This window comes from Neodiprion fabricii, chromosome 1 (assembly GCF_021155785.1).
Source record: "Neodiprion fabricii isolate iyNeoFabr1 chromosome 1, iyNeoFabr1.1, whole genome shotgun sequence".
Classification (NCBI taxonomy): domain Eukaryota; kingdom Metazoa; phylum Arthropoda; class Insecta; order Hymenoptera; family Diprionidae; genus Neodiprion; species Neodiprion fabricii.
The window spans coordinates 29,240,530-29,268,360 of record NC_060239.1 but is presented as its reverse complement, the minus strand read 5'-3'; the positions used below and the strand labels follow the sequence as shown (position 1 = coordinate 29,268,360).

Sequence of the window (27,831 nt, the reverse complement as noted above, 5' to 3'; positions counted from 1 at the left end):
TTCATTGGCGTTGCAGGATCATTGAACACCTGCGCAATGATACTAACCAATCCCTCACATATAATTTATGACGCTGCCCGATTGCCCGATTGCCCGATGTATTCACACAGGGTGGGTCTGGGACGTGTTATTTCACCTGAATCAATATTGTTATAACATAGTAACACGCGAGCGTAATTACACGTGCAATTGCGGTTTGAGCGTGTGTAAAGAGATTAATCAAGCAATTATTGGTATACAAGTAAAGCAGTTTGCGCTGATGTCGTACCTACATAAGCACACGCAACAATGATGTTTCGATCGCTTATCCGGCACCATTAACCAACTAAACACGGGGATGGATTATTTTCAGGTTAATTTCACAATTGAATTTGTTCGACATGTAGGCCAATAAAACGTTCCGGTGCTTCAACGCTGAGCATGTTCAATGTGGCAATCGGTAATATATCAACTGAGCAAAACCTCTCGCTCGGCAAAGCAGGTGCCAGTTTGCATTCGAACTTGGCGATATCATAGCGCGCCAATTTCAAATTCGCGGCGTATATTTACAACATTTGCAGCTGCTACGAAGTTATCGACCGTCTTAAAAAGCCGGAGGGATAAGTTATAATACGCTAGGCGAATTTCATTAACTGTTGGAATTCGTTTTTATCTTACGCCAATTTACGAATCCATAATGTAACAGATTGCCGTGCAAAAACCACTGCTATTATCATGTAGCTATTCTCCGCACCAAGTCGCTGCCGAATCGGATTTAGGATACGTTGACAATGTGGATATAACAGAAATGAAATGCCGCGGGTGCAAGGGCTTTAAATATATTAACGAGAACTTTCGACGATCGGCAAACAATGGTAGACGAAGTCGGTTGACACTTTCAAACAAAAAGCAACAAAAAAAAAAAAAGAAAAGGGTTTGCTAGATAAAACAGTTAAATTTGATTTAAACTGTATAATTTCTTCATTGATAATTTCATCAATAACTGTGAATTAATATCGAAAAAGTTCAATCGTTAAAATCGAGTTACGTATAATCTATAACAATTTCACTTACGGAGGTAGAAATATTCTATCTCTGGGGGTAATTTGATGGAGAATTTTCATGCTGGAGACATCTGATTTTTTTAATGTAGTATTAAGTAACTGGTGTTTTAGTGAACCCAAAATCCACAGTTCACAATTACAATCGGGATCGAAAGGTGACTCCATTAATTCTAAATGTTAAACTGGATTAGCTTTAACTGCAGTTTTCGAACGTTTTCCCCATACTCTTATTGTTCCAGACTGTACGTGTCATAAGTTCGTGGACCGGAGTTGAACGCCTGGAAACTTTTCGATAGAATAGAGTGTAATTAGTTGTATAAATATTACTGTTGACATAGTAGGTATACAAAGTTCGGAGTGTCGAGTAGAATAAAAAATCCTAACGTAAAGCAGCATTCGAATTCCTTTTCCATTGAGATTTACGTAATCCGTGAATGGTCCCTAATATTTCTTTGTACCTTATACAACTGTATCCATACGAAAGTGATAAGTACTACGCGGATGTATTGATCAACGGGTTATTGCAGTAACTCCGACACGTCGTATACATTTATTATGTTTAAAATTTTTTTCATCGACAAGCACATTGCAAGATACAGACTGCGGATATAAATAACCCTTTATGTATGAAATGGATAAGAATACGCACACACACAATATTTATACATATGCGTATATAATGTGAAATATTAAATTTCCCTTGTCACTGTTTGGGGCAGCTGCGCCTACTTGGCGAGAAGTATTAGACAGCTCAACATCAATTTCGTATCACGTCGGAAAAAGAGTTTATATAACATTTGAAAAAATTCTCGGGATAGGAAAATTCGCAACAGTAATAGGATTTCTGAAACGTATGCAATTAGATCAGCAGAAATCCCGATAATAAATTTATAAAATACTACAACTACAATAAATTGTATAGTAAGTGAATTACTAAGGAGTGATAATTAAACATCGACATGGTATACGGTACAGCAATTAACTGTCAATCGGAAGTAGCAAAGATTTGAAAAATGCTGTAACGTATATAAAGTTTTCGTTATCACCTGGCTCCACAATTTCTTCGAAATACCGTAAAAACCAAAGTATTCGATACGAACTGACAAATGGAAGATCGCGGAGCAAATATGTCGATAATTACAACTGACCATTGTACCGTGACCGGAATTCGTAGATGTTTCCAAAATTTCGTCGTTGTTCTATCTTCGCACAATGATTAACTAACTTCTCGGTCATATTTCGACCGCCACATAGGCTGCCTGTTACGCTAATACGATCATATCGCACCTTGTAATTCTCAAGCTCCGAGCTGTTTGTAATATTACATGAAAGTTGGGGAACAATTTGCAGCGTTCTCTTCTCTCGCCAATAGTAATCAGTGCCAGTTATACGACAGACCGTACATCGATGGAGGGGAAAGTTGGAGGACAGGAACGATGGTAGGGGTTGTCAGGGCAGCACCGGAACACACCGGATATCCGTTTCGAGCTCCAACATTCTACGAATTCACAGAGTGTTACTACAACACGAGGCAGCGGTGATCACACGCGTGCTACACGCGTGTAAAACACGTAGTACGCACACGAGGATAATTACAATCATACGTAGGGTCAATTACACACGTGTTTAGGCGTGTGCGTTTGGCTTTACGAAGAAAATGCATCTGTGACAGTAATTTCACGTCGCCCCTCGCGGGATAGAAAAAGAGAGAACCAGAGGATGGTATCTCGTTAAATGAGAGTCGGAAAATGCGACCGAGAATCCTGTTCCAGCTGACGATGAGTTTCAGTCAATGGTGAAACGGCACGTTGCCTGGAGATGCGTGATCGCGATGTTCTCAATAAAAATCGTCTACTGCCAAGTGACCATGGAATTTGCTGATCAAGCTGACGAAAGGTTGTCAATTATGTTCTTTTGCTAAAAGTCTTGTTACCTGCACGTCACTGCATGTATTTACATACTCGAATTGTTTTCATTTTCGATTTTTTTTTTTTTTGAATTTTGACTCTGCTCCGAAGGACGGATCTGTATCTCAACCCTAAAACTTCGCGCGAGAGCTGAGAAGTTTTGAATTCAAAATACGCACGTTTTTACTTTAATTTTAGTAAGTACGTATATACATTTCAACATTCGATCAAAATATCAGTATCGATTACAGAGAATTCCATGTCAGATGTATCCAATTAGAGTTTGAATTTACTGTGAGTTTGATATCAGTGGTCAATTGATATGAAACGTCCCATTGACGATGCTGATATTTTCATCAAACAATAGCATAAATGCTGACTAATTTTTTACAGTCATAGATTTTTTTCAATTAGTTAATACCGCGGTCAAATACATGTAGGTACACTGCAAGTTGAGTAAAAATGTGTATATATTCAAAATGGTAAACCTGACAGATCTTGTGAGAGTGTTGAGATAAAGACCTGTGATTTTGAGGAGATTTCTATTTTATTTGTTTGAAATAAATTTCGGGGGCGTCCCAGTCAAATTAAGAAGAATTTCAAGACTAGGACCCACCCTAATATACGTATAATAATAAATCACGCAATTTTCACGCACGTACTCGATATTTCTGCAATGAAATCTGAAGCACAGTACCAGCGCCATTTGGGCGCAGGAATATAAATTGAAAAAGAAACCGTGCGTCCTGGCAATTAGCATTCCCTCGTCGAGTCATTTGAATTCATTTATACCGTGTAATTGTGCCCGATTCGCTAACACGTTTTGCGTTATATTTGCTGTCTTCCAATTAGCCAGGGTGAGTTAATAAGAGCGGAGAGGAGGTCCCCGTGTTTGTCTATCGGTTATACTTGTACATACGTAACGGTGAGAATGAGAAGATAGAAAAACTCTGTCTACCCCAGTGTCTTAAGATCCAAATGACTAATTTCCTTATCTCGCTATTACGCAGTTAAATAAACGCAGGCGATATTTTTAACCACTAAAGAAACAATCTGGCTTCAATTCAGCCTACGCATCACGATCTGTGAGCTTGCGACGCGGTTGGCGGCTTACAATATTTGCACAATGATTTATTGAAAGGTGGCCGAAAATGAATACCCTACGCGTCAAATTTACACTCGTTTTATTTCCAACACCCGCACCGCTGAGTGAACGGAGCAAATAATATCAGGACGTGTCTATATATCCATGGGTTACATGTACGTGAGTTACATTAGATCTGGACGAGGAGTTAATGCTTTTGGTAACATTGAGGTGCTAAGTGCCTCTCGCGCTTCAGCTTACATCAGACTCGAAGGAAAACTTTTCACCCAAGATACCACGAAAAGCGTTCTGGAATAATAACGTTGGATAATAGTTCAAGTTTTCGAGATCGAGAGTGTACATTTTTTTTTTAAACCGAAATACAAAAAACGACTGACTTTATTGAATAATAAATCGCGAAATCGTCGGAAGCAAGCTGTGATTTGTTCTATGGAAAATTTAATGGATAATTAATGCTCCTATGCAAATGTGTTCTACCATGCATGGTAGCGTAGAATTTTTATATATTGATAGGAGATGGTTGCGAAGCGACTACACGAAACTATTGTTTGGCCGTAATGTATATTACTGCAAAATAATTAAAGCCGGGGACAAACTAGAAAATCGAATACATTATACATATATGCGTGCGTAATAATGCGGCAATTCATCACTCACGCGGAAATGTATAAATCACACAGAGGCATACATACATTCATGCAGGAAAATCGGGTGTAGAAGACTTTGAGGGGACTAACGGAGTGAAATAACGGATCAATATTTCCGGCAGCTGCCACACTTCGATAACATTTAGCAGCACTTCAGTTTTTGTTAAAATTGTATTTCGGTTGGTAATTAAACACCATGAGCAGAAGCATGCGTTTAAACAGAGAGAAACTAAATTTAATGAATTTTGGAATCGTAAAGAAACGAAGACTTCTATCAAACTTGTCTCTCAATTACAGACAGTCCTTGAATATATATCTAATAATTAAAAACATAAAATAAGAATTAGCGCAGGTGAAAAGAAAAAGAAAATGCTAAAAAATCTCAGCCGTAATTCATGGCAATCAATTCGGCTGGATCCGATCGGTTGGACTTTCTTTGTTACCAAAGTTTGAGCTACTTGATATATGAATTCATATTACATCGACCGCAATATTATGTACGTAACTTTTCTCCTAAAACCGCATAGAGTTTGAAATCAGTTTATAGGCACAGAGCAGAGTTCGCAAAGACGAAAGACTCGGGCATAAATCAAAATCAAAGAGATAAGAAATCAGAATATACTTTACCGCTTCGTCGATCAGCCTCATGTCTTTCATAAAATATACTCAACTGTCGATCAAAATATCTTACCAATTCGTTAATGTTCACATGGAACGAGCATCAAAATTTCTTCTTCTGTTAAGACAGGGACTTGTTCTCTTTGAAATATGGCTGGCGATGAACGAACTGTTATGAAAGCCTGAAGCTTCATTAATCATCAACGGATTTTCCCCCATGTTATGGACTAGAGTAAAAGTCAAGTCTTTACCAGGTCAGAAAATAATAAGCCAACGTAGAGACTGAATCTGCATTAGTAAAAGTCAACTCGTCCGTATAACCGGTCCCCTTGAATTCCACTAACGTGATTTACTCTTGAACCCGTGAACCGATTCCTAAGGTAAACAGGTCCACTCATCTCGACTCGTATAAATTTTGATTGCTGATTGCTTGCCCAGCGATTTCGTATAAGGTTTAGTGTGCAGACATAAAAAGACACGATGCTTGTTTACGTACGATACAATCAGCGCACGGCCTCGAGTCAGTTATTTCACATGATCTTCCTGGCAATTAAGTAACAAAGCCAACGAGGAGGAGATGCCTATAACAGTCTGACTCCGACACGTAATACCTCAAGTGCGCTGGGAACACGGATGCAGATGGTACTCATTGTTGTGTAACTTCCGACTCTTTCATGGTCACGAGTCAAAAATCTACCGGCTTTTCTTCTTGTTCGTAACGCGTATTTCGTATCTTCCTTTATTTTCTTCTTGTTTTTTAAATCGTCACTCTTTAATTTCGAAAATTAGTTTCATGATGTTTCGAATTAACTTCAATAAAGTCAACGACGAAGTAAACTGAATAAACGATCGAAAGCTGTGATTTAAAATCAATCGATCGAAAATGCCCGAGGATCGATAACTCCAGAGCGGTTGCATTGCCGAAATATATGTTCAGTGTAAAAAAAATGCATCGTTCGTTGAATAGATTCCATGAATAATTTCTTAATTTTCCAATTATCTTGCGTTATAATTTGTACACATTTTTATCATATAATATTCAACTGCATAAATGAACTTGAGTTCATTTCACTTTTCAAACCCAGCGTAACTTTATTTATAATCCTTTTAGCTTATTTATTCTTCATCATCTTACTCGACTGTACACCCGAAACATTTTTAACAACTAAATGGAGCACTCGGGTGCATTTGTAACACGCGACGCATACTTGTAAGTAAGATCCTCGTGTATTTTACTTAAAATTTCATTTGGCAGAGGACCAGAAAGCCGACTAATTAGACGCATAGGTCGGGCACACGGCTGCCCGTTATACACGCATGGAGGTGTTTTCGTAGTTTCAAACGCGGAAACAAAGTCTGCCTGCAAGTAGGTACATGCATACGTACGTATTAATATTCACCCGAGTAAATACGCTGCGGCTGAATCGCATTTTGCCATTCTCGTATCGTGTTTAGTTTCTCAGGAGTCTGCTAATTTTCTGATTAAATCACTAAGGCGGATCTTGAAGAGCCAGGCTATATCTGGGTTATCGATCCTCTCTGTCATGTCTACTCGCAGCTTGGATTTCGTGCTGAGGAAAAATAAAAAATTCATAAACACCAAGTCATCCGGGTATGATTTTATTTATACCTATATAGCTGAGGTTCCGTTCACGAAGGAATGATGCATTTTTAGTAGCTGATGCTAACGCGCCGCTTTTTATTACGTACCAAGTGCGATTTGTCAAACTCCGTTCAGCACGTGAAACGAGTATCAAGGAATTAGTTCGTACCTTCGCCGCCAGGCGCGTGAGTCGCGGTTCTCTCTCGCAGGAGAAGATTATTTTCCTATGTCGGTAATAACACAATGCAGGAGATGAAGGATAATTGTAAACTGTTCAACGTTTTCGCACTTTCATACTGTTTAGTATAAGATAAGTTTAGTATAAGCTCAGAAATGAAATTTTAATAGCATTTTCACGAACTCGTTGTCAAATCTAATTTACAGTTTGTAAGAATGTGGCGATTTCACTGCAATTAGGAGTTTGATTCGGCTAGTTTTTTTTTTTTTTTTTTTTGCATATCGAACACACGCAGTGGTACGTAAAACCTTGCGGTCGGTGAAAATGTTTCTTTTCATTCAAGTTGCACGTGAGTTATAAAGCACGGCGTATAGTATATTTCAATTTGGGACACGAGTCGCTGCGTCATTGCTTCGAATGAACTGTGACTAACCACAGGTAAACAATTTTGTAACAAAACTGGTACGAAGAAAATAAAAGAAGATGACCTGGCAGAATGAATATAACGACTTGTGTCGTTAGGTTTACTTTGACGAAGAACTGCTTTGACGCGTGTTGTATATGTCGATACACGAAACTAGGTGATTCCTCGCAATGCAAATCGCGATAAAGATACGTGATTCGCAATTTCTTAGAATCAAAGGCCTTGCAACGCGACGGTAGCGTCGTCTCATGTAATCATAACGTCGACAGCTGATGCATCCGCACGCGCATATACTTTGTGGAAAAACAAGGTTTCTGAAAATATACATCAAAGATGATTGCACGAATTTTCATTACGGAACGAATCGTGAGTCTAGAAAATTACACCCGGAAACAACTGGTAATTTATCAAATGGAGTATATGTATAAGTTATCGGTGTATTAAGAGAAAAATTTTATAATCGTACAATAAAGCTCGTTGATTTGAATAAGCGTCGTCTTGTTACAATCATGATAATTTTGAGATACAGATTAAAAGATCGATGTGAAATTCACTGAGAAATTTGTTTCGAAAAAAGTACGCTTGAAAATACGTAATTCTTATCAACTTTGGTCGTATCATATTTACTCATGGTATTTGAACGAGTGATACAGGGCCCGTTTAATACCTCCGACTTATTTCGTAATCGCCATTAAAAGAAAGTGAAAAAGGTCTTGAATTCAGCGTTAGATATATTTCAGTTTAAAAAGTTACTCTGAAAAAAGATCCAGTTAACCATGCAGCTGCTCTGATTAACCCGAGAGGTTAAAAGTTACACACTTTCAAACAATAATTTAACAACTTTACTTTCACGACGTTAGAAATTTCTCCGCAAGTTTTGTAACTCGTATCTCCTACACGGATAAATTTGCTATTAAAACTGAAAATGAGTTTGATCGATAAAAGAAAGAATATATAAAAATTTCTTTCTCTCACTGCATATATGTACGATAAAATCGTAGAACTCGACAATTGAATTTCAACTTCAATATCCATTTCAACATTACCGCATATATTCAATCGTTAAATCCCAAAACGAGTTTCAAAAACTTGCGAAATAATTAAAACATGAAATTCGAACCTCAAATTGTTGAAATTTTATCTCGTGTTATATAAATTTCCTCAGATTCATTTTGATTACATAACGTTGTTTTATCCACGTCAACTACCATTCGAAAAAATAACCTCGCCGGAAGTTTTTCAACCGTTTTTACCGCTTTACCAAACTTCTGATTAATCCCGCGGGTCCCGTTCATCCCTGTAAAAGTTGTCGAACGATACGGCACAAAAAGACTTCTCGAATCTCTATAAAATTCCACGACGGGTAAAAGGCGAATGATCGGTGTAGGTGTAACTCACTCCGTTATTCCACACTGAAACAATCGTCACGTCATCGACGTCCCTCGGCGCGTTCACCGTAAACCGGAACCGACAAGGTCCACCCCCTCATGCTGCATATCCTACCGGCAAAGGGACTCGCATCGAGCCCTACGGCGTTGCCGCAGTGGTTTCGTGATTCACGAACCGACTCGAACACCGGGTCAGAAGTACGCGATGACAATACTTACACCTGCAGAGTCCCCCTCCGTTCCCGTCATGCATCGGACCCAAAGGAAACGGCACTGCGGGCCGATTGGCCAGGTGAAACATGCGCGTACTTACAAGTCGGTCCACACCGAACAATGCAGACCCCGACTGTTTGTTCTTCACTCAAAAACCGGCACCCATGCAATGCGGATTGATTCGTGATAAAGTAGGAAAGTTCATCGGTCAAACTGGACTGTTAGATCTACAGTGAAGAAAATTATGCAAACGTACTAGATGATCGTGAAAAGAAAAAGGGGGTGAAAGTTACAGTGAATGAGTATAAGTCGTGTGTAATGGATGGGTAATTCAAATTTCGTCCCTTCGAAACAGCTAAGCTCTAACGAATTGTGACAAAGGACCCTGCACAGGTCCTTCGGAGTATTTACTTGGATATATTTACCTCTGTGTTTATGTGCGCGTGATCGAACGCGGCAATTCGTTCTCTGAAAATGGTACGTCAAATTGAAATGTCGAATAATTTATCAACGTTGTAATATCTAATGGAATTTACCTGTTTCATAAATTTGTTATACTCCGGACGTGCGTAATGGTGTTTCAATGCGTATATTAAATTGCGTACATTGAATCCGATTGTCGTGACAGCGGATTTGTTCTCAGGAAGATTGAGAATATGCAAAAGAAATGTCCTTTCTTTAATCGTTTAAGTGAAATTTATAACGAATTTGTCTCTCAAATTTCCAAACCTTGACAATAGTTTAAACTATTTGCTTGAATGAATTCTATGGATATAATAATTCGAAAATAGTATTGAATACTTCGACATTGTTTGTATCACAGCATTTGTAATTTAAGGCAACAAGGCTCAAGAATTTGAACTATTTTTCATGAATTTAAATAATGGCTTGAATGATTTTTTTTAATTAAACATCATGAAGAATTTATCTGATTTAATGCATTTCCAAGTTTTTACTTTCCGTTTAAAGAACCGTCTCTACGGTAATCTGGATATTTGTACGGTGTATCTGAATTAATTAGCATTTTTCAACTGCCTCAAATATGGTGTTGTTTTGTCGAGTAGATACGTGTAATTTCTGGTTGGCAAACTAATTAATCAATTAACGAATGCAGGAAGAAATTGGTAGAGTAAAGGGCAGCTTGAAGAAAATCATACGTAGGCGTAGGTATTAGGTAACCATGTCAAATTATTTACATACACTTTTTACAGTGATTTTTGCTCTTAAAATCCTTGAGATCCAAGCTGATCCTTTCGCTCCATTCTGAAAAGCAAAGCCAAAAATAATAAACCAACTTAAATACAAGCAATTTTTGCATAATAAACGAATAAAGCATAATCAGCATTCTGCACATATCACGTGCGTATTGACATACGATAATACAACTCAGGCTAACGTAACTTTGAAAAAAGAAGCAGATGAACAAATGAAACCGAAAGAGAAACTCAGCCAAGTGACACACGTATATAATTTTGCAAAGCGTATGACGAAATTAAGCTGAAAGCGTTGCGAAAACAATTTATCAAACATATATAATCAATAATTACACCTCACATGAAAATCTCAATTAAAAATTTATAAAAAAAGATTTTAATTAAATACCTAAAAACTAACCGCTCAATTTCGACGAGAATTGACCCGGCAGATGTTGATCCAAAAATGGCGACCGATGCAGGTGCATGGGTTCAAAATTTTTGCGAACATTACACTTGGTGCAATGAATAAATCACAATACACCAGCAGAGTTCTCCCTTAAAGTTCGCACAAGTGTTTGTCAACCCTCGAATCAGTTGCTACGGAGGGTACTTAAGCCGTACGAAAGCGCATCGAATAATGCATAATGCATATGAATAAGGAAGAGATGGGTAGGTTACAGTTACGGTTACGACTTTGGGACACGTGCCATGTCCAAATAGAGTCACAGGCGCTGTAAACGCATCCGCGGTGTTCAAACTGCCGCCTGTATTTTTACCTTTACCACCTTTAGTTATCAATTTACAATCAACAGCTGTACGTAAAAGCTGCACACACAAATTTAATAAGTCACGTGTCATTGCGCCGTACTTACGTTACGTAATTACACACGTACCACAATACGTTTAACGATCTTGCCTTTTTTTCTGACTGTTTTTATTTCAGTTCTATTTTTGTATTTTCTATACTGTTAGTATTCATTTTTTTTTTTTTTACAACAGGACAGTATTACTATGGAATAGAGTAAACTGTGTTGCTATGACAACGAAACGTCGTCATGGACGTTGTTTTTTATAGTGAGGTAATTTTTGGTAACGTTTCATTGAGTGACGGCCGGTGGCTTCTGTGCGGGGTTTAATTCAATCGTAAATGAGTTTAAACGGGAGAAAATTTCGTTTCAATTTAGAGCTGCCAGTTATTCTGTAATTTGGTTAATTTAGTTATCGAGATTGGATTCAAGTTTAATCCGATTTTGCACTAATTTTTCAGTTCTATACGAATCTTTAAATAAAGCTTCTGCAAAACTCTGTACGGGGCATTCAATGCCATCTCGACCAGGTTTTATTTAGTGAAAACTTAATTTCATTCAACGTAACCGATTTACATAAATATTTATAAATATTCGCAACTTTTTACAGTTTCACCTTTCTTGAGATTCTCTAACTCATTCATTACTATTTCGATCACTTGAGAATCGGTTTCATGATGAAGTTTGAATTCACAAATTAAATGTTTAAACGTTGTAAACTTTTGAGTAGAATTCTCACATATTTTCAATTGTATAAAGAACAGGTCCGGATTGAAAAGAAGATGAAACTGATCTTTGGCGTAACGTTTCAGGAATCGGATAAAGATATAGTGGAAAAGTTAATAAAAAGGAGGCCATGAGAATTTTTTTAGCGCTCGCATTAAAAAATTCGTTATATAAAGTATACAATTTTGTAAAGAGTTTTTTAATAGTTTCGGCAGATGGCTCCTGCATATCGGATATATAATGAAAGTTTTAAACTGTGTAAATTGTCAATTTCACTCTGCCAGCTCTCTGGGTGCAATTACGTTCACCCATTTCTTTCGGGCTCGTATAAAAGTGAATTACTCGCCTGCGGGGTTGCTATTTAAAATATTTTTCCATATAAAATACCGTTTCCCGCAGAAAATTGAGAATTGTTTGTATTCAGCGGCAATTAAGCGATATTCAAATCCGACAGGTCAATAATATGCAACATATGGAAACTGCAAATTTTTCTAGTAATCGAATCACGACAAGCAGCAGTTTTTGAAAATTTTTCTCCCAAATATTGTTACGGGTATTATCGGAAAACAGAAACTTTGTATCGTCAAAATTACACCGCGAGTCACATTTAAGTCGATTATAAAGGATTCGACGCGATGTCATTTCATTTGAATTATACTATTTACAAGCGAATCGGATCCAGCGAAGCATTAACTCCCTGTGTCTATTACAATGTTCAGAAAAGTCGCGATGTCGACAAGACGAGAAAAAGCGTAACTATAATCTGGTCGACAAAATATCGTGCACTAAGTTACGCTGATTTCACGATGTATGTACATATATATATATAAACACATATATATATATATATTATATAGCTTCAAACGCCGCACCGTCATTGTCACGGTCCGAGTCTTGCAAGGGTTCGTACCTAACTCCGTTGATTTCTAATGGACAAATAACACTGATAATACACCATAAACGTTGCTATTATTGCACACACATCCACAAGCGGTTCGCCAGCCTTGTTCTGCTTGGGATATTCCCGCAGCCTTGACATACTACGTGTTTTACCTGGCAAAATATGGTATTATACCTGTGAGTACACACGTATAAGGCGCATACTCGCTTACATAAATTCGTGAAACGCATGAATTAAAACAATAGGACCCACGCGGAGAGCGGTGCAGAAATTGAGGGAAACGCGAGTGCCACATTTTTCTCCTTTTTTTCGTCATCAAGCTCGTGCAAAATTTCTTGGTTAAGGCAACGTTTTGTTTGAAAATTATTATTCACGTTCCGTTTAATTAGCTCTTCGGTTAACCAAATTATAAACAGCTTGTTGTATTTTCACACATAAGCGTATAGAAGCGGTGAATAAAAGCTATAAGGGTAGTTTTGTTTCTCGGTTAATCACTGCAGCTTTTTTACCCTTTTTCGAACGTATTTGTTCTCCGTTTTTACATCTCGAGAAATTTGGCATGCAGGTATATACCTATATATATATATATACACCCGTGTCGAATGTATATATATATATACATGTTCGAAATAATTTGGCGAACTTTAAAGTTTCCCCCCCGTTTTCACTCAACCAAATACGTATATTGTTGGGTAGAATTTAACTCGCCCGAGGGACTGAAACTCCAAAGTCTTTGATTGACGTTAACACAAGCCGTGAAAAATTAACCACGATGGAATTAAATATAAAGCGGTAAGGCAACAATGTATAAATTATTCCATGTTGCATGTATTTACCGAAATTTAACCATCGGGGCGTTCTTGATAAATATTTATACATGACAGATATTAATCGGTAAATATGTGCGTACATTCGTGTAGCGTGGTTAAATCGACTCAATTATTATCAGTACTATTGGTTTTCATACAGTTCACTCACTGACTGTTTCCGTCTGTTCAAAGCAACCATAATTTTACAACTGTACAAATTTTCCTTCAAATAAAACACAGAGAAAAATCATAACAGTAGGTACTACATGGTCCAATGTTATTTGATTGGTGTTTGCAAAGATTTGCTGAAGCATTAATTTCGATCGATTCTGATAGGATGTACAAATGTACATGAAAACAAAAAGGAAAAAAAAAAAAGAAGCGAAAAAAGAGAGAAGCAAAAAACGAATAACCAATAATTCTGGTCGGATATAATATAGCGGATCTACGTGCGGACAATACTTGCAATTAAGAGTCGGGGAGGAGATATCCGGTATACGCCGACTTCCGTTGTACGGATTATATTTTACGACCATTCAGGGAGCCAGGAATTAAGCCCGTACATATGAACGTCGTGTAACAAGTGCAGGATCCGCAGTTGTTTGACTTCGTGAAGAAATTAACTTGCTGGTCAAATTCGATTTGTATTGATTTCACAGATCCGCGCGACGCAGTCGCTGCGTGGTCTGTATGAATTTGAATGAATTTTCAAAATCCGTGGAATATTTCAATTCGGAATAATTCACGAACGGTTGTCTCTATTTTGAAAGTTTTATTTTATTTTTTTGTAAATGATAATTCTCAGGGTAATAAGATACAACGTAAGTTAACAAGAATTAAAAATCTATATAATTCACCGTTGGGTATAAACGTTGTTGTTAATAATATTCGCAAATGTCAAATTTCACAAATTCAAAATTTTTCGTTTCAGCATTCATGCGTTTGTTAATATGATTCTAACAGAAATTTGAAAACTTTAACACAATTTTTACTAACAAGTATCCGTTTGTTTCTACTTTGTATAAAACTTAACGTTACAATACCGAGCGTTCTTTGACGTATTTACGGAGTTGAATGAACAGTTAATTATATTCATTCATTCATTCATTCATTCATTCATTCGTAATTCATTCACTCATTCTCCGAGGCTTACTCTTCATCTTAAAATACACTATCGCGAATTGTGTCATCGCGCTACAAAAACGAAACGCTGAATTTGCGTCACATTCGTAATGTCAATTATCATTTGCGGGTCAAGACTTGATATGGTGAACGTACAGAAACCGAACAGTCGTTCGAATTCTCACGGTTTTAAGCCTACGAATTTTTTCGCTTATATGCATTCTGTGTAAAAGTGTGTAAAAAAAATTCAAACCGCTCATCATACTCACAAAAACACAAATACAATTACGCATGACTGACACGAGCCACGTATGTATAATTTCCCACAAAATTTTCCCAACTCAAACCAAAATACCCCGATACCTGATACTCCCACACATTTTCCCGTCAAAACAATATACTCGCGCTCACGATTCGCTAGTAAAATTTTCACTTTCTACACGATATTATCGTGTGCCTAAATTCTTTCTTCCCTTTCGATTACCTCTCGACGACGACTAGCGACTATCCAAACGCGATAAGATCAGAAAATACCCACATAATAAAGGTACGATTTTATGTTTGACGACATCTCGTCCGTTGGTCATATAAAACGTACGTTAAAAAAGATCCAAATTTAGTTCCGCAAATCGAATGAAAGCGGGGCTAAACTTCGTTAAACGCGACTCGTTAGCGGGATCGTAATATCAACAAGCATCATCGGCGAACGATGATAAGTTACCCACACACAAACGTCTCGGCCTGCGGAATACACTTGACACGATGACGTCACGAAGTCAAGGTACACGCTCCTCCTCCATCAGCTTCAGGTTACAGACTAGAGTTAGTATATGCCGAGGTGGGCACTCGGTGAACTGCCGGGAACAAGTGTACTCGCGGTGTCGCTGCATGCATGTCCCTTTAATCTCTTTTCCGAGAGACGAGTGTCAAGTGTACTTCCATTTAATCTCGAGCTTAGCTCGAGTCGAGGATAGGGTGCAGGGAAGTGAACACGGCTTTAAAACGACGGCAAAGTGCTCCTCGTGCGGAAGACCTGCGCTAATTGAACCCGTGAGTGTTTCCGAGTTTATCAATTACGATTATTGTTTCCGTTGTTGGTGCAGTCGACTTTGTAACGTGCCGGTCGGCACCGTCGTTCTTTTCTACCGCGGGCAACAAGCGAGCTTAGAGCTTTCCGTGTGTGCCCAAAGTTGAGCGTGCCGAAAGTTTTGTGATTTTAGCAGGGCTTCCAGCGACCGAAGTCACAAATAATAATTGCCGAAATAGTGGCATCTTAAACCAAACGAGAGTCCATTTTTTAATGATAAATATTTGGGTCACAAGAATGTAGTATACGCCGGTTTCAACTCAAAACGACCAGCAAGGTCGGGACGGAAAATTCAAACGACTTGTAAATTATTTATACGAGAATTTGGCTAATTAGAGAAGACCCGTATTCTGTCTTTGAGCTCTTAAAACATTTCGTCTCTCTGCACGGCTATCATCATTTCTTGTCAAAGGTCCATTTCTACAGATTCCGTAAGTTAACTTTTTTTTTTTTTTTTTTTTTTTTTACAGTGCCATAATTTTTGAACGAATAAACGAATTCGAGTAATTTTTCTCCTCAAAATATACGTATTTTTTCCTTCGTTTAGACAACCTCGAGTTAAGGAAGATCAATCGAGAATTGCCAGAGTTATCCAACGCGATGTAAAATGTCACGAGAAAAATTCAACCACGATTTCCGGGAATTGAATTATTTTCCTCTTGCCCATTTTTTCCCGACTATTCCTATTACAAAAGTTCTAACTTTTTGCACAAGTTTCCTCAGCTGGTAAGCTCCTCGAAAAGATATATGAATTTTTCAATACAATGAATTTCTGAAATCTTCAGGTAGCTTATATATTTTCTACTATAAATTATTTTCTTTATGTCCCTACATTGTTTCTTTTTGTGCAATACGTGTACGTATTACCAAGAAACAAGCGGGCATGGAAAGTATGAAAAATCCAGTGGCGAATAAGACTGTATGAGCCTAAAAATAGTTGAATATTACAACAATAAACATGTATACTTATCTATACGCAATTAAACACGAGTTTGGACATACTTCTGTTTAAGTCATCTCATAACATCGTCAATTCATGCAAATTATTGCTCCTTCAACCCACGGATGTTGACTTGTTCTTGCAGTGAAAGTACGGTTTGTTTCTACTTCCTTTTTTCCAGACGTGAATCGTTTGCACGCCTTCAGTTGTGTTAACGTCTTCCATTCTTTTGTTTCACTCTCGCGATATTTTTTTACGAGCAGAATGACAGAATATGGGTCTCCTCAAATTTGCCGAAGAATCATACGTATTTTTCGAATAAATTTTTTGAATTATTCGACATCGATAGATTTTGTGGGACACGTTGATGCCAAGAGTAAAATTTTTATTTTCTTCTTATCAGAGACATGTAAATAAAGGCAATTGGTTGAAAATAAAGGCAAACGGTAGCGAGTATGAAAAATAGTGGCAAATTAGTGTCATTGGTTGCAAACTGGAAGCCGCCCTGTTTCAGTTAGCTCATTTCGAAAACGTTCGTACGTTCATAAATACGCGTTTGATACATCTGTAAAATTAAAAAAGGCGGTATGAATATTTCGTCAGTCAACAATTTCGCGAGGTATGCCTAACGCGTGAATTTTGCAATTTGTAATATAATAAGACAGGTGATTCGATGAGCGCACATCGACCCGGTTCAAGGCTGCATCGTGATTCCCTCATCGCGAGTCCCTGTCGTGCAAGTTTTTTATTTTTTTTTTTTTTTAGTTTTCAATTATAATCCGCGCAACAGCATCATCATCGCGCATGCGAATCAACAGTGATTATGAACTTTTAGCTCCCTCCGATGCGATCGTGTAAACGAATAACATCGCGAATCAGAGGATATATTATTTGAGGGACCAGCTCGCTACGCATAACTTCGCGAAGTTAATTTCGTATAATAACATAATAACGCGAGACGCGTTGACGGTGTGGAATTAATTCGCCAAGTTTAATCGCTGGACGAAATTTCCTCGAGGTTTGAGAAACTTACGATATTGGGAATGAAATAATGACAGAACTAGCGATTATTAAGGCGAGAAATAATTCAAATTTGTTTCCGAGCCACGCATCGGCTTCGATATATATGCGATTTGACTTTCGCCGGATGTAAATCATCCGCTGTTATAAGGTGATCCGGAGCACGGAACTCCTCGAGTAGTTTACTCTCGACCACTTCCGGTTACCGTGAACTCCGTGCGGCGAGTGGCTTTCGCACAATTTTTTTCTACCTTCCCCACGCCCTTTTCCCACAAGGGTGATTGACGTTGTACCTACGATACGTGCAGCGCGACGCACGTATAATTTGTCTGGATCCACTATCTTTGCTCTGCAGCATTGGTACTCTGGTATATTCAATGATTTTTATCCGCCTATTCGCAAAGCGAATTGCAATGTATCATTTTCACCACTCTTTATACATCGATGCGTTTCTCTGCTGTTGCAACGCTGCAACGCGAATAGCAAATATACGTTCCTTTCGCAAGATGTCTCATCTTGTTAACTGTTGTAGGGACTACGCGATGTGGATGCGAAGGATGACGTAAGTTAAGTGGGTATGAAATATAGACTCTCGAAGAATGAACGACGCGAATTCGATATAGAGTCAAATTTTGCACATCGAGTGGATAAATGATCAAAAATTGTAACATCGTTTTTCATACTTGGGTATATTTTTACTGTAATTTTGAAAGATTTACAACGTGTAATGCAGCATTGCACGGAAATGATAATCTTGACCATTTTTACCCCGGTTATTTTTATCTGTTTTTATTAACGTATGAGATTTGTTGACTCGACCGGCCGACGTAGAAACCTGGCGGTGATTATTTGCAGACAGTTAGCTAATCCGCGGCTGAAGGATTTCTCGGAACGTTCAAATGTTTGATGTTCGCGATTAGGTGGGTGTGGATTTTACTCCCGTGATAAACACGCGGGTCCAAAACTGTTGGTAATTTACGATCTCTCCGAATTTCGCAAACTGTCGCTAATTTCTCCCTGCCACTAAGTTTTCAAATCTTCAAACAAAAACCCAACTTTTTTAAATCATACGTAAGAATTTCGGCAAATTTTTGGTATAAACAGTAGCGTGTGTAAGTGATTCGAAAAGTTCCTCCCTCCCGCACGAAGTAAGAAGACCGTGTAACGAAATTCACAAGTTTCCCAAAGCAACTCGACGCGACGATAGGTTTATAAAATTGGGTAAAACGTATTACAGAATCTAAACTCCAATTTCACAGTTGGACGATAATTTCACATTTATATTAGTCATGTAATATAACCAAAAGATCGGAAAAAAAATTTCTCTCACAGTTTTCTTCAAGATCCCCGAAAGTCACGACGTTGCAGTACGAAAAGCCACAGAAATTGGAAAACCACAAGGCTGATTTTTCGAATACCGAACAACGGTGACACATCTGCGCAAAAATTCTCTCCGACAACCTCCGACAATATCCTCTCGAGTCGATGATGCCGATGGGAGAAAAAGACAAGAAAAAACAAAAAAGAGTAAAAATATCACCACGAATCAAGATCGTTGTAACGTCACCTAAAATTTGCGTTACAGCAATGTACGAGGCAAAGTTATACGCGTCGAGAGTTTTTTCAGCTGGCAATATTCCCGTGTCCTTATCACCTCGTTGAATCTTCTTCTCCTTACCAAGATTTCAGGTACGGCAGCAATCGCAGTTACAGTCAGTCAGAGCAACCGAGCGGCAACAGAACAGCCCAGAGCTCCGAAGCGTCAGGCAGATAATTTATACGTATATACGTATTATGTACATATGTACAAAGTTGCGCAATTCGTTTCCCCAATCCTCCTTAGAGGCAGACACCCGTTCGTCTGTATATGTATAGGTATATAATGCAGCGATGGTTATGCGATTGTACAACGTGAAAAAAAAGGGAGAAGAAAAAAAAAACACTTTTGTTAAACAATGTAAAGATGCCACGCTTTTTACCTCTCGTCAATCGGTATGGAAAAAAAAAAAAAATGAAAAATTCCATTTTGTTAGGGACGCTGCAGCCAAGACGATCTCATCGCTAACGAATAAATTCATCCTGCATATATATAGTTGATGCGTACGTCTGTATGATGCATGGGTTATGTTAACGTAACAACTTGATGAATTTCATTCAGGAAGTTTGCAGATTAGAGATAACGAGCAATGTATTATTCATCAAGTAGTACAAACGGATGTGATCGAAACATGATTCCGAAGTTTCAAGATACCGTATGCGATTTCAATAATTTCCAGCTCAGACTGGATAAACCAAGTTTTGCTTTACCTGATCGATCGGTACCAGATAGTTGCATTTTTTTTTTTTTTTTTTTTTTTACCGGGTAAACAATCAACCGTCTTCATATAAAATAAACGATTGCCAAAATTGTGGAAACGTGGACAAAAATATATGCAAATCTTTATAAATGAATTGAGCAACTTTTTTTTTTAAAATCTATCTTTTACACCGTAGTTTCAAAAAGAAACCGATTAATAATTACAGCGTGAGTTAGATCTATATTTAGAATCGTCGGTAGTCGGTAACACAACATGTAGGTACATTCGGAGGTTACCTTTACTTACGCAACGGTGATACAATAAAAGCGTGAATAACAACGTCTGCTGAGATAAATCGAAATATATATGTATATGTGTATTATACACAGTGTGCCTATACAAGTATTATACACAAAGTTTTTGTGGGCTGCATGTCCGTGACGACGTTGTAAAGATTTAACTTGGTACCCACTGCAACTGATCATGTCCGAGGCGATGTTTCTTTCCCGTATTTCTCATTGCCTTTTCTCACTCGTTGCTTTTTCCTCCTTTTTGTCCGTCGAGATCAGCTTTACGACCGTAACAACAGATATTCGTTTGGCCTTCATGGTCGCGAAGTCGCGGTTGCTGAACGCGGCACAGATGACTACGTCTACCTAGAATAAATAATCTCGCAAACCTGACTATTAAACGCGTCAAATGTGTATGAAAACAGTTTAGTTATCGCATCGGCATAAGAACCCAGAGGTGAGAAGGATCTCTGGGTCACGTGAGCGCGAGCGTAAAACGCGAAGAGAACGTAATTCGCGACGGCATGGCAGGTAGGCAGGCTTCTTAATATTATTCGCATTGACTGTCCTTGGTTCTACATAACTTAATGACCATTCATCGCGAGTATTTTCACGCTCGGGAATTATCCTCATGTTTTCTTGAATTTCCCATTTCCTCTTCGTATCTAACGTGGCTGCACACGTCGCTCATTCGTAGGGGAGTTTTCATTTTCGACGCTGAGAGAAATTTTTAGTTCCGGTTACCGCTCGGTCCTTGACTATTTTTATTTCTTACCACAATCGAAATATACAGTTCTAGGTAGAAAATGATAATTAGTTTTCTAGCTGTTACCGGAAAGTCTACTATCCGCTACTATTCTTTCTCATTACGATCAATGTTGCTAGATTTTCTTGCAACTGTTGCGAATATTTAACGCTTGTGCAACAATAAATTGACGTTAAGCCTTATCTAACTAAAAAAGTACAATAAACCGAACAAACTGATTGTGCGTTCCAATTACCAAAAAATGATCGACAACAACGTAAAATAGTTGGGCGTACCTCGTTTTTCGAAATTCCAACAATATTCGAACAGTTTTTTTAACGATACCTATTTTACTGAATTTTTCTAGTTACTATAAAAAATAAAAAGAAGACGCCGTGGTTTTATAAGAGTCGAGTCAGCAAACGCGTGTGTGAAGGAAGTAGCGTTCGATAGTAATTTTTTTTTACCGTCCCCTTTGAATTGCTTCATCATCCGAATTTACTCAGGTGGAGTTTGTCGATTTTTCTATAACTCGGCTAGTTCTACGACAGATGTGCACTGGTAGGCATCGTTAAAGATCGAATCCAGGGCACCCGGTGCTGCGCATACGGAGTATGTACATTTCTTATTTTACTTCACTTTTCCCAAGTTTCTCCCCAGGACGTTCGCGTTGTAATATGCATGGATATACAGTGTGTACCTACATCGGTAAAAAGCGAGACGGGTACGCCAGCTACCTTCTTTTATTTATAAAAAGTGCGTGCGAGTGCACACGGATCGATGCGATAGCGAGGAAAAAAGCCATCTCGAGAAGTTTTAGAACACTTCGTGCGAAAACATCAATTCTATATAGATATATATTACAGAGCGAAACGCCTGACATTTTCAGTAGACAAATTTTACGACTATAATAAGGTTCGACCCATTCATTCCTCGAAAAATTGAGCTGATCCAGGTTAGGAAATCAAAGTTGAAAGGGTTGCAAGGAATAGTAAGAAAAAAAAAAAAAAAAAAAACTTCATCTACCTTCAAAAGCGTTTTAATACATATTTATATATGTATATATATATATATATTATTTAAACACAGGATGAACTCCGTCGATGATCAAATATCATGACACGTATGGGGAATAAGGTGTTCGGAAAGAAAAATAAAAGTATATTCCAACGGTTTTAAAGTAGAAATATACCATCGCAAAAAAACTAGAGTTATAAAGTTTCACAACAGCTGTACTGTATAAAAGTTTCCGGAAGACTTTCAAGACTTGAAAAGTACGTGTCCGATACAATACATTTTCGCGTGGTTTACGTCATACATGATTTGCCGTGGTTGTAGATACTTGTTCTTCGATACAGACGTTCGATGCTCCGGGAGTTGAATTCACCTTCGATCTTCGGTAATTAAGTCCAGATAAAAAAAAAAAAAAAACAAGTCGACAAAAAGGCGCTGCTTTTTACGGAGTTGTATATTAAAATTAAAAAAAAAAAAACGTGAGAAAAAAACGAGCACCGCCGTCAAGTTACCCACGCATTCTAACATATTGCGTTGAAGGAAGGTGAAAAAAAAAAAAAAATATATATATATATATTATATATGTTTGATAGGCAATGAGATGCGATATATTTTATCTATAAACCGACGTATCGTTTGTGATGAACGCACCGTTTACTTACGCTTATATGTTGCTTTTTTTTTCAAGACAACAAGGAGCAGTTTCATGTCTACTTTAGCGTCGCGTTAGGGTGTACCGCGTTTAGTACACACTCTTCAAACGAGTTACGATGTTGGTACTATTACGCTCCCTGAAGGAACGACGCGTTATTCCCGGTTGAAATTGACATCGTTTCAATTTTTACGACAAGCTTGTAACACCTTTGCACAGGTATGCTTACCGGGTATTGTCTACAGATATGTCAAAGTACGGATCCCCCGCTTTATGACCATAATGACCTACGTGAGGAGGGCTCTTACAGCGTCAGTTTTGCTATTTATCTGCCTAATTCTTTTCCCTCCAAATTGCTGCAGTTTCTTTCTCGCCGCCCGCAAACGGATATTTACGCAACGTACCGCAAGGGGTTGAAAATTATCAGTTTCCCTTGCAGGGAATGCTGCAGGAGACTCTTGGGAGCATGAGAGACACACCCATCTATGTATAGGTATACATTCGGCTGCAGAGCGCATGAGGGGGCAGATATGCGTCATTATTTAGGGTAATGGCCTTATTGTTAGTACCACAGGCACGGAAGCAAACACGGCGAGAAAGTGATCACTCAATAACTTGATGAATTATTGTTACTACTACTACTATTATTATTATTATTATTATTATCATTATTCTGTTTTTCAACTAATCAATATTTTCTATTCCCTGCTTCTCTAATTGACCTCCTTTGTCAAATTTTAACAGTCCATAATTTGTCCGATCAGCCGTGAAGATCTCATTTATTATTGTCTCAGTAAATTAGCTACCAATTTCAGACAAAAGGCCAGCGTCAGGCATAATTTCTTTCAGTCTTTTTTTTTTTTTTTTGTGACTTCTTCATTATTCTTAACTACCTGTTCATTATTATTATTAAGAATTTTTCTTTGCATATCGCCGTTCGAGATTGAAAGCCAATACCGAAGCGGGTGATTTACAAGCTCTCAGCTATTTCCGGATCGAGGTATAAAGCACAGGTCGTTGAAAGTGGAAGCGATCGGATACGGCATCCGCGGGACCATTTGTGGCTACGGTGGTGAGACCGCCACAGCCTTGAGGTCATTATGGTGTACCGTGACCGCGAGAACTTTCGCTGATAATGAAATTGAAGTTTAAGTCCGCGTAGACAAGGAGTGAAAAAGAAACTGCGAAGCAAAACTCGTCGTACGAAATCGATACTTGATCATAGCACATGATAATAAGCAAACTCAGCCGCGGAGGTCGTCGTTTCACTATTTACCCCGACGACTCGACCAGCGAGAAACTAGATACTCGGGGAGAAATTACTGTTAATATTACTGTTATTATTGTTATTATTTATCGTAAAGAAATTTACGCAAGTTGAGAAAATCTTGTTAATCCGAACTAACCCTGCCAACGTATAAGGTTTAAGTGGAAATTTGCAACTCAGGGAAATGCATCTGTGCACTTACGGCTAATAGTTTTACTTACGTGAAACCGTCCCTACGGACTGCACTTTAATTCCGCACGAACGCAAAGCAGTTACTCTGGCTTGTGAAAATTGCTTTGGGTAGTACAGACCCGGCGAGAATTACGCAATATATAGAAGTCTCGGGGAAGTGGGAAAAGCTCATTTTACCAGAAAGAAACGTGCAGCAATCCATCACATGAAAATTCAATCCTCTAGCACCCTTCTTCTTCATGTTTCATTATTTTATAGAATATGTATTTATTCCTTCTTCAAATTACGCTTCGTTTGTGAAAAGTTTCTCAACCGTGTTGAACGGGACTATAATCTGAATATTTTTCAACCGGATGAGAGCATCAGACGACTTTGATAAGTCGGGAAAGTATATATAAGTTTTGCAGTAACGTTGCAATCATTGAAGAAAATCATTGAGGCGTTGAGAAAAATTTGTCACTCGTACGAACCAAGGATCGATCAACTGGTACAAGTTGTTTTATAATCTGAACAAGCATAAAATGATCCGGTTTTTATTAGGGAAGAGAGGAATTTTTTTGTGAAGCTCACATAGTGTTATTGGAAGCAAAATGCGGTTGAACAAAATTACCCCAGGGTCTTCCCCCACGTATCAACCTGTAACAAAGTTAGTCAGCAACTAATTAATATAATTACCAATTACATGTTCGCAGTGCGCCTAGAGAGGGAGGCAGCAGCCGCCATGACCATCGAGGAGGGTCTTCTTCGACATCGTTACGAGAACATCAACAGCAGCAGAAGTTATTAAAGCGAACAAAAAGTTTGGCCGTAATATCCGAGGAGAACAGAGCAAATACCCGGCCGAGCAATTACTACAGACTTGGCGAGCCTGCATTGTCGGAGGCATTCAGGAGGCAGCAGCTCATACCAAGAGCTAAGCTCATCAATCGGCATTCCCTGAAGGATAGGTGAGTGAGGACGCGATTCTAATCAAAGACGTTAACCAAGCGGATGTATAAATTCCTGGATAAAATGTCACGGCTGCTCAGCGAAGACGTTCGTTGCTTCGTTCGTCGTTCACCATTATTTACACACCGAGAAAAATTTCATTTGTTATAGTAACTAGAAAAATTCAGTAAAACAGGTATCGTTGAAAACACTGTTTAAATATTGTTGGGATTACGAAAAACGAGGCGCGCGTAACCATTTTGCTTTTGTGGTGAAATGAAATTCGCGGGGATGAAGATGCGAGTGGAATTATCTCGGAGTAGCGATTAGGGCAAACCTGACCCTGGTCGTTATGCGGTCAGTTTCGAACTTTGAAAGTATAGATAATTGAATGTACTCTGTAACGTGATATGGGCCGTGTAGGTTAAGGCAAAACATGTACTTTTGAACGTATATCGCACTATTTTGAAGCAACGTTGAACTGACTTGAGGGCAAAGCTTAATAAAGTTAGATTGCGTCAATGAGTTTACTTCAGTCGGCATAGAATTTGAAGTCACGTGAATAAAATATGACAGAGCGTCGCTGTATCTACAGTAGAGTCCTGTAAACTAGGAGAAACTTTTGATGAAAATAGCAGCTTTTAGGATTAACTACTCCGGTATAGTTGCCCCTGGTAGGCAAAACTGTCAGAGAGATTCCGAATTACTTCTCTTGCATGTTTACTAAGCTCTTGCTCTCAAGGCTTGATATCCGGTTGCGTTTTTTCGTTTTTTTTTTTTTTTTTTTGCGTTCTGCAAACAGGTATGTCGGCTGATACGAGCAGATTTCATTTGTTACACTGTTACACAAGACCGATGAACAAAGCCAGAGGAAAAAAATCGCGACGGGTTTTCATGGAAATGTCAGAATTTCTCTCCTTGTAACTTGGTGAGAGACGAATGAATTTAATTGACCTCTCGTGCCCCTTTCCTCGCGGAAACAACGGCGAGGTTTTCTCGAACTACAGCGAAACAGTACGATCGTTAAATTTTGATAAACTTTGCGAAACTATGTAAGATACGGAACTCCTGGCGAAACTCGTTCCTAAGGATCCATTCGCGTGCCTGATTGTACGTTATACATGTAAAACGCCTCCACATACTCACATCGGGCGAAAGTTATGTAACCGAGGAAAAAGGGTGAAACCCTTATTGAACTTTAGAGGGCGATGAAGAAGCAGATTTTTTTTTTCTTTCTTTAATTCCGCATGTCACACTCTTTATACTATTCGAATCAAGGCGTGACTGAAAAGTGGAGGTTGTTTCCATTTCCTTTAGTGAATTTAGTAATTAAGTGAAAGACGCGATTAGCAAGAAACAGGAAAGAGTATCGATTAACGTCTTTTACCGGTATCACCTGACACGTTTCACGTTTTTCATTAATATAACGGTTTTGAAGTCACGCTCTTCCGGTGAAAAATTAGGGTATCCACGAAGCGAGGCGGTAAGTTCAGCTAAAATTTTTCTCCAAGGAACCTTTTTCTGATAATAAACTTTGACCGCTCTCAAGTTTCGATTCCTTGTTTTTCCTACGCCTTTCCCGATTACCTTTCTACTAAATTTGCTTCGCCTCGTGTATCGAGCTTCCACAGTTCTAACAATGGTACAAAGTTTCTGGAAAGTAAAGTTCAGTCGTTCCGTTTCTCCACATTGAACTCACTGCAAACTCGGCAATATATTGAAACGGGCGTTCCGATCAATGAAAAATAACGAAATGATTGCCAAGTTTTCTTTGTGATCTAGTTTTGCCTCGTAGCAAGACATCGATATATTCATTACAAAGACCCTTGTTTCACCCGTTCTCCAATTAAGACTGGAATAAATTGATTCCCAAGACTGAGCCGTTAATCGTCACCTTTCAAGATCACTCAGGCGATCAATTCACTTCGGTATCAAAATTTCAAGAGGGCATTAAGAATTCCAAGAGGGTACAGGGATACAGCTGCCGCTTCATTAACCGGGGGTTTATACCTGTTAACTTTCGATTGCAGACTTTCAAAGAGCCAGCAACACCTCAACGAATCATTCGAGGTCTCGAATCCAAGAGTGTACCGATCACGTTTGCCTTCCGACACATATTCGGTGTCCGATCCTCACGTCTCGCTGCCAAATTTCATACCCCAGAATTCGCGACAGAATCATAACCCAGATCGACTCAACATTCTCGAGTGGCCCGAAGCACCGAAACGTTACCAAAGCATCCAGAACTTGGACAACGTCTCGGGCCTTGTCGATGTCGTCCAAGAAAATTGGTCAACGGAGGGAAACAGGAGTATAGACTGCATTTACACTCAGGTCAGTTTATCGGCTCGACATTATTCTTACTCTCGTACAACGAATATTCTTGCATAGCTTTACACTGAAATTAAATCGTTTCACAGGTAAAAAGAAAGCGAAAGGAGCACCGAAGTTTGGACAGTGTATTATTCGAGGACGACAAAGAGCTCGAGTACTTCAACGTGTTGGACCTCCTACCGTTGTCAAACGTCCGTTTGCAATTCGACGATAGAAACGGATCGGATAACGGCGTTAAGGCGAAAAAAAAAGAACGGAATCGTGAATTATTCGAGAAGAACTATCGCCAGGTTCAATCGTCGTCGGACGAATACGAAGACAAATACGGGATAGAAGATCCTGACAAATTGCGGAGTGAGAATCGGGAAAAGGAGAATTCT

The 27,831-nt window shown here is 38.6% G+C and overlaps 1 protein-coding gene and 1 long non-coding RNA gene across 3 annotated transcripts in view; one reads left to right on the top strand and one right to left on the bottom strand.

Moving 5' to 3' along the window:
* Window positions 1-27,831, bottom strand: part of LOC124188032 (calcium uniporter protein, mitochondrial) — a 73,443-nt gene that overhangs the window by 9,493 nt on the left and 36,119 nt on the right. Inside the window, exon 3 of one of the 2 annotated variants that reach the window (XM_046580295.1) lies at window positions 10,327-10,389. The exons of the other annotated variant lie outside the window; for it this stretch is intronic. Coding sequence (XP_046436251.1) covers window positions 10,327-10,389 — 63 coding nt within the window. The remainder of the gene's footprint in view (window positions 1-10,326; window positions 10,390-27,831) is intronic. 2 annotated transcript variants of the gene reach the window in all.
* On the top strand, window positions 15,532-25,139 carry LOC124188033. The gene is made up of 2 exons (XR_006872227.1): window positions 15,532-15,736; window positions 24,883-25,139. It is a non-coding gene; the product is annotated as an uncharacterized LOC124188033 (long non-coding RNA).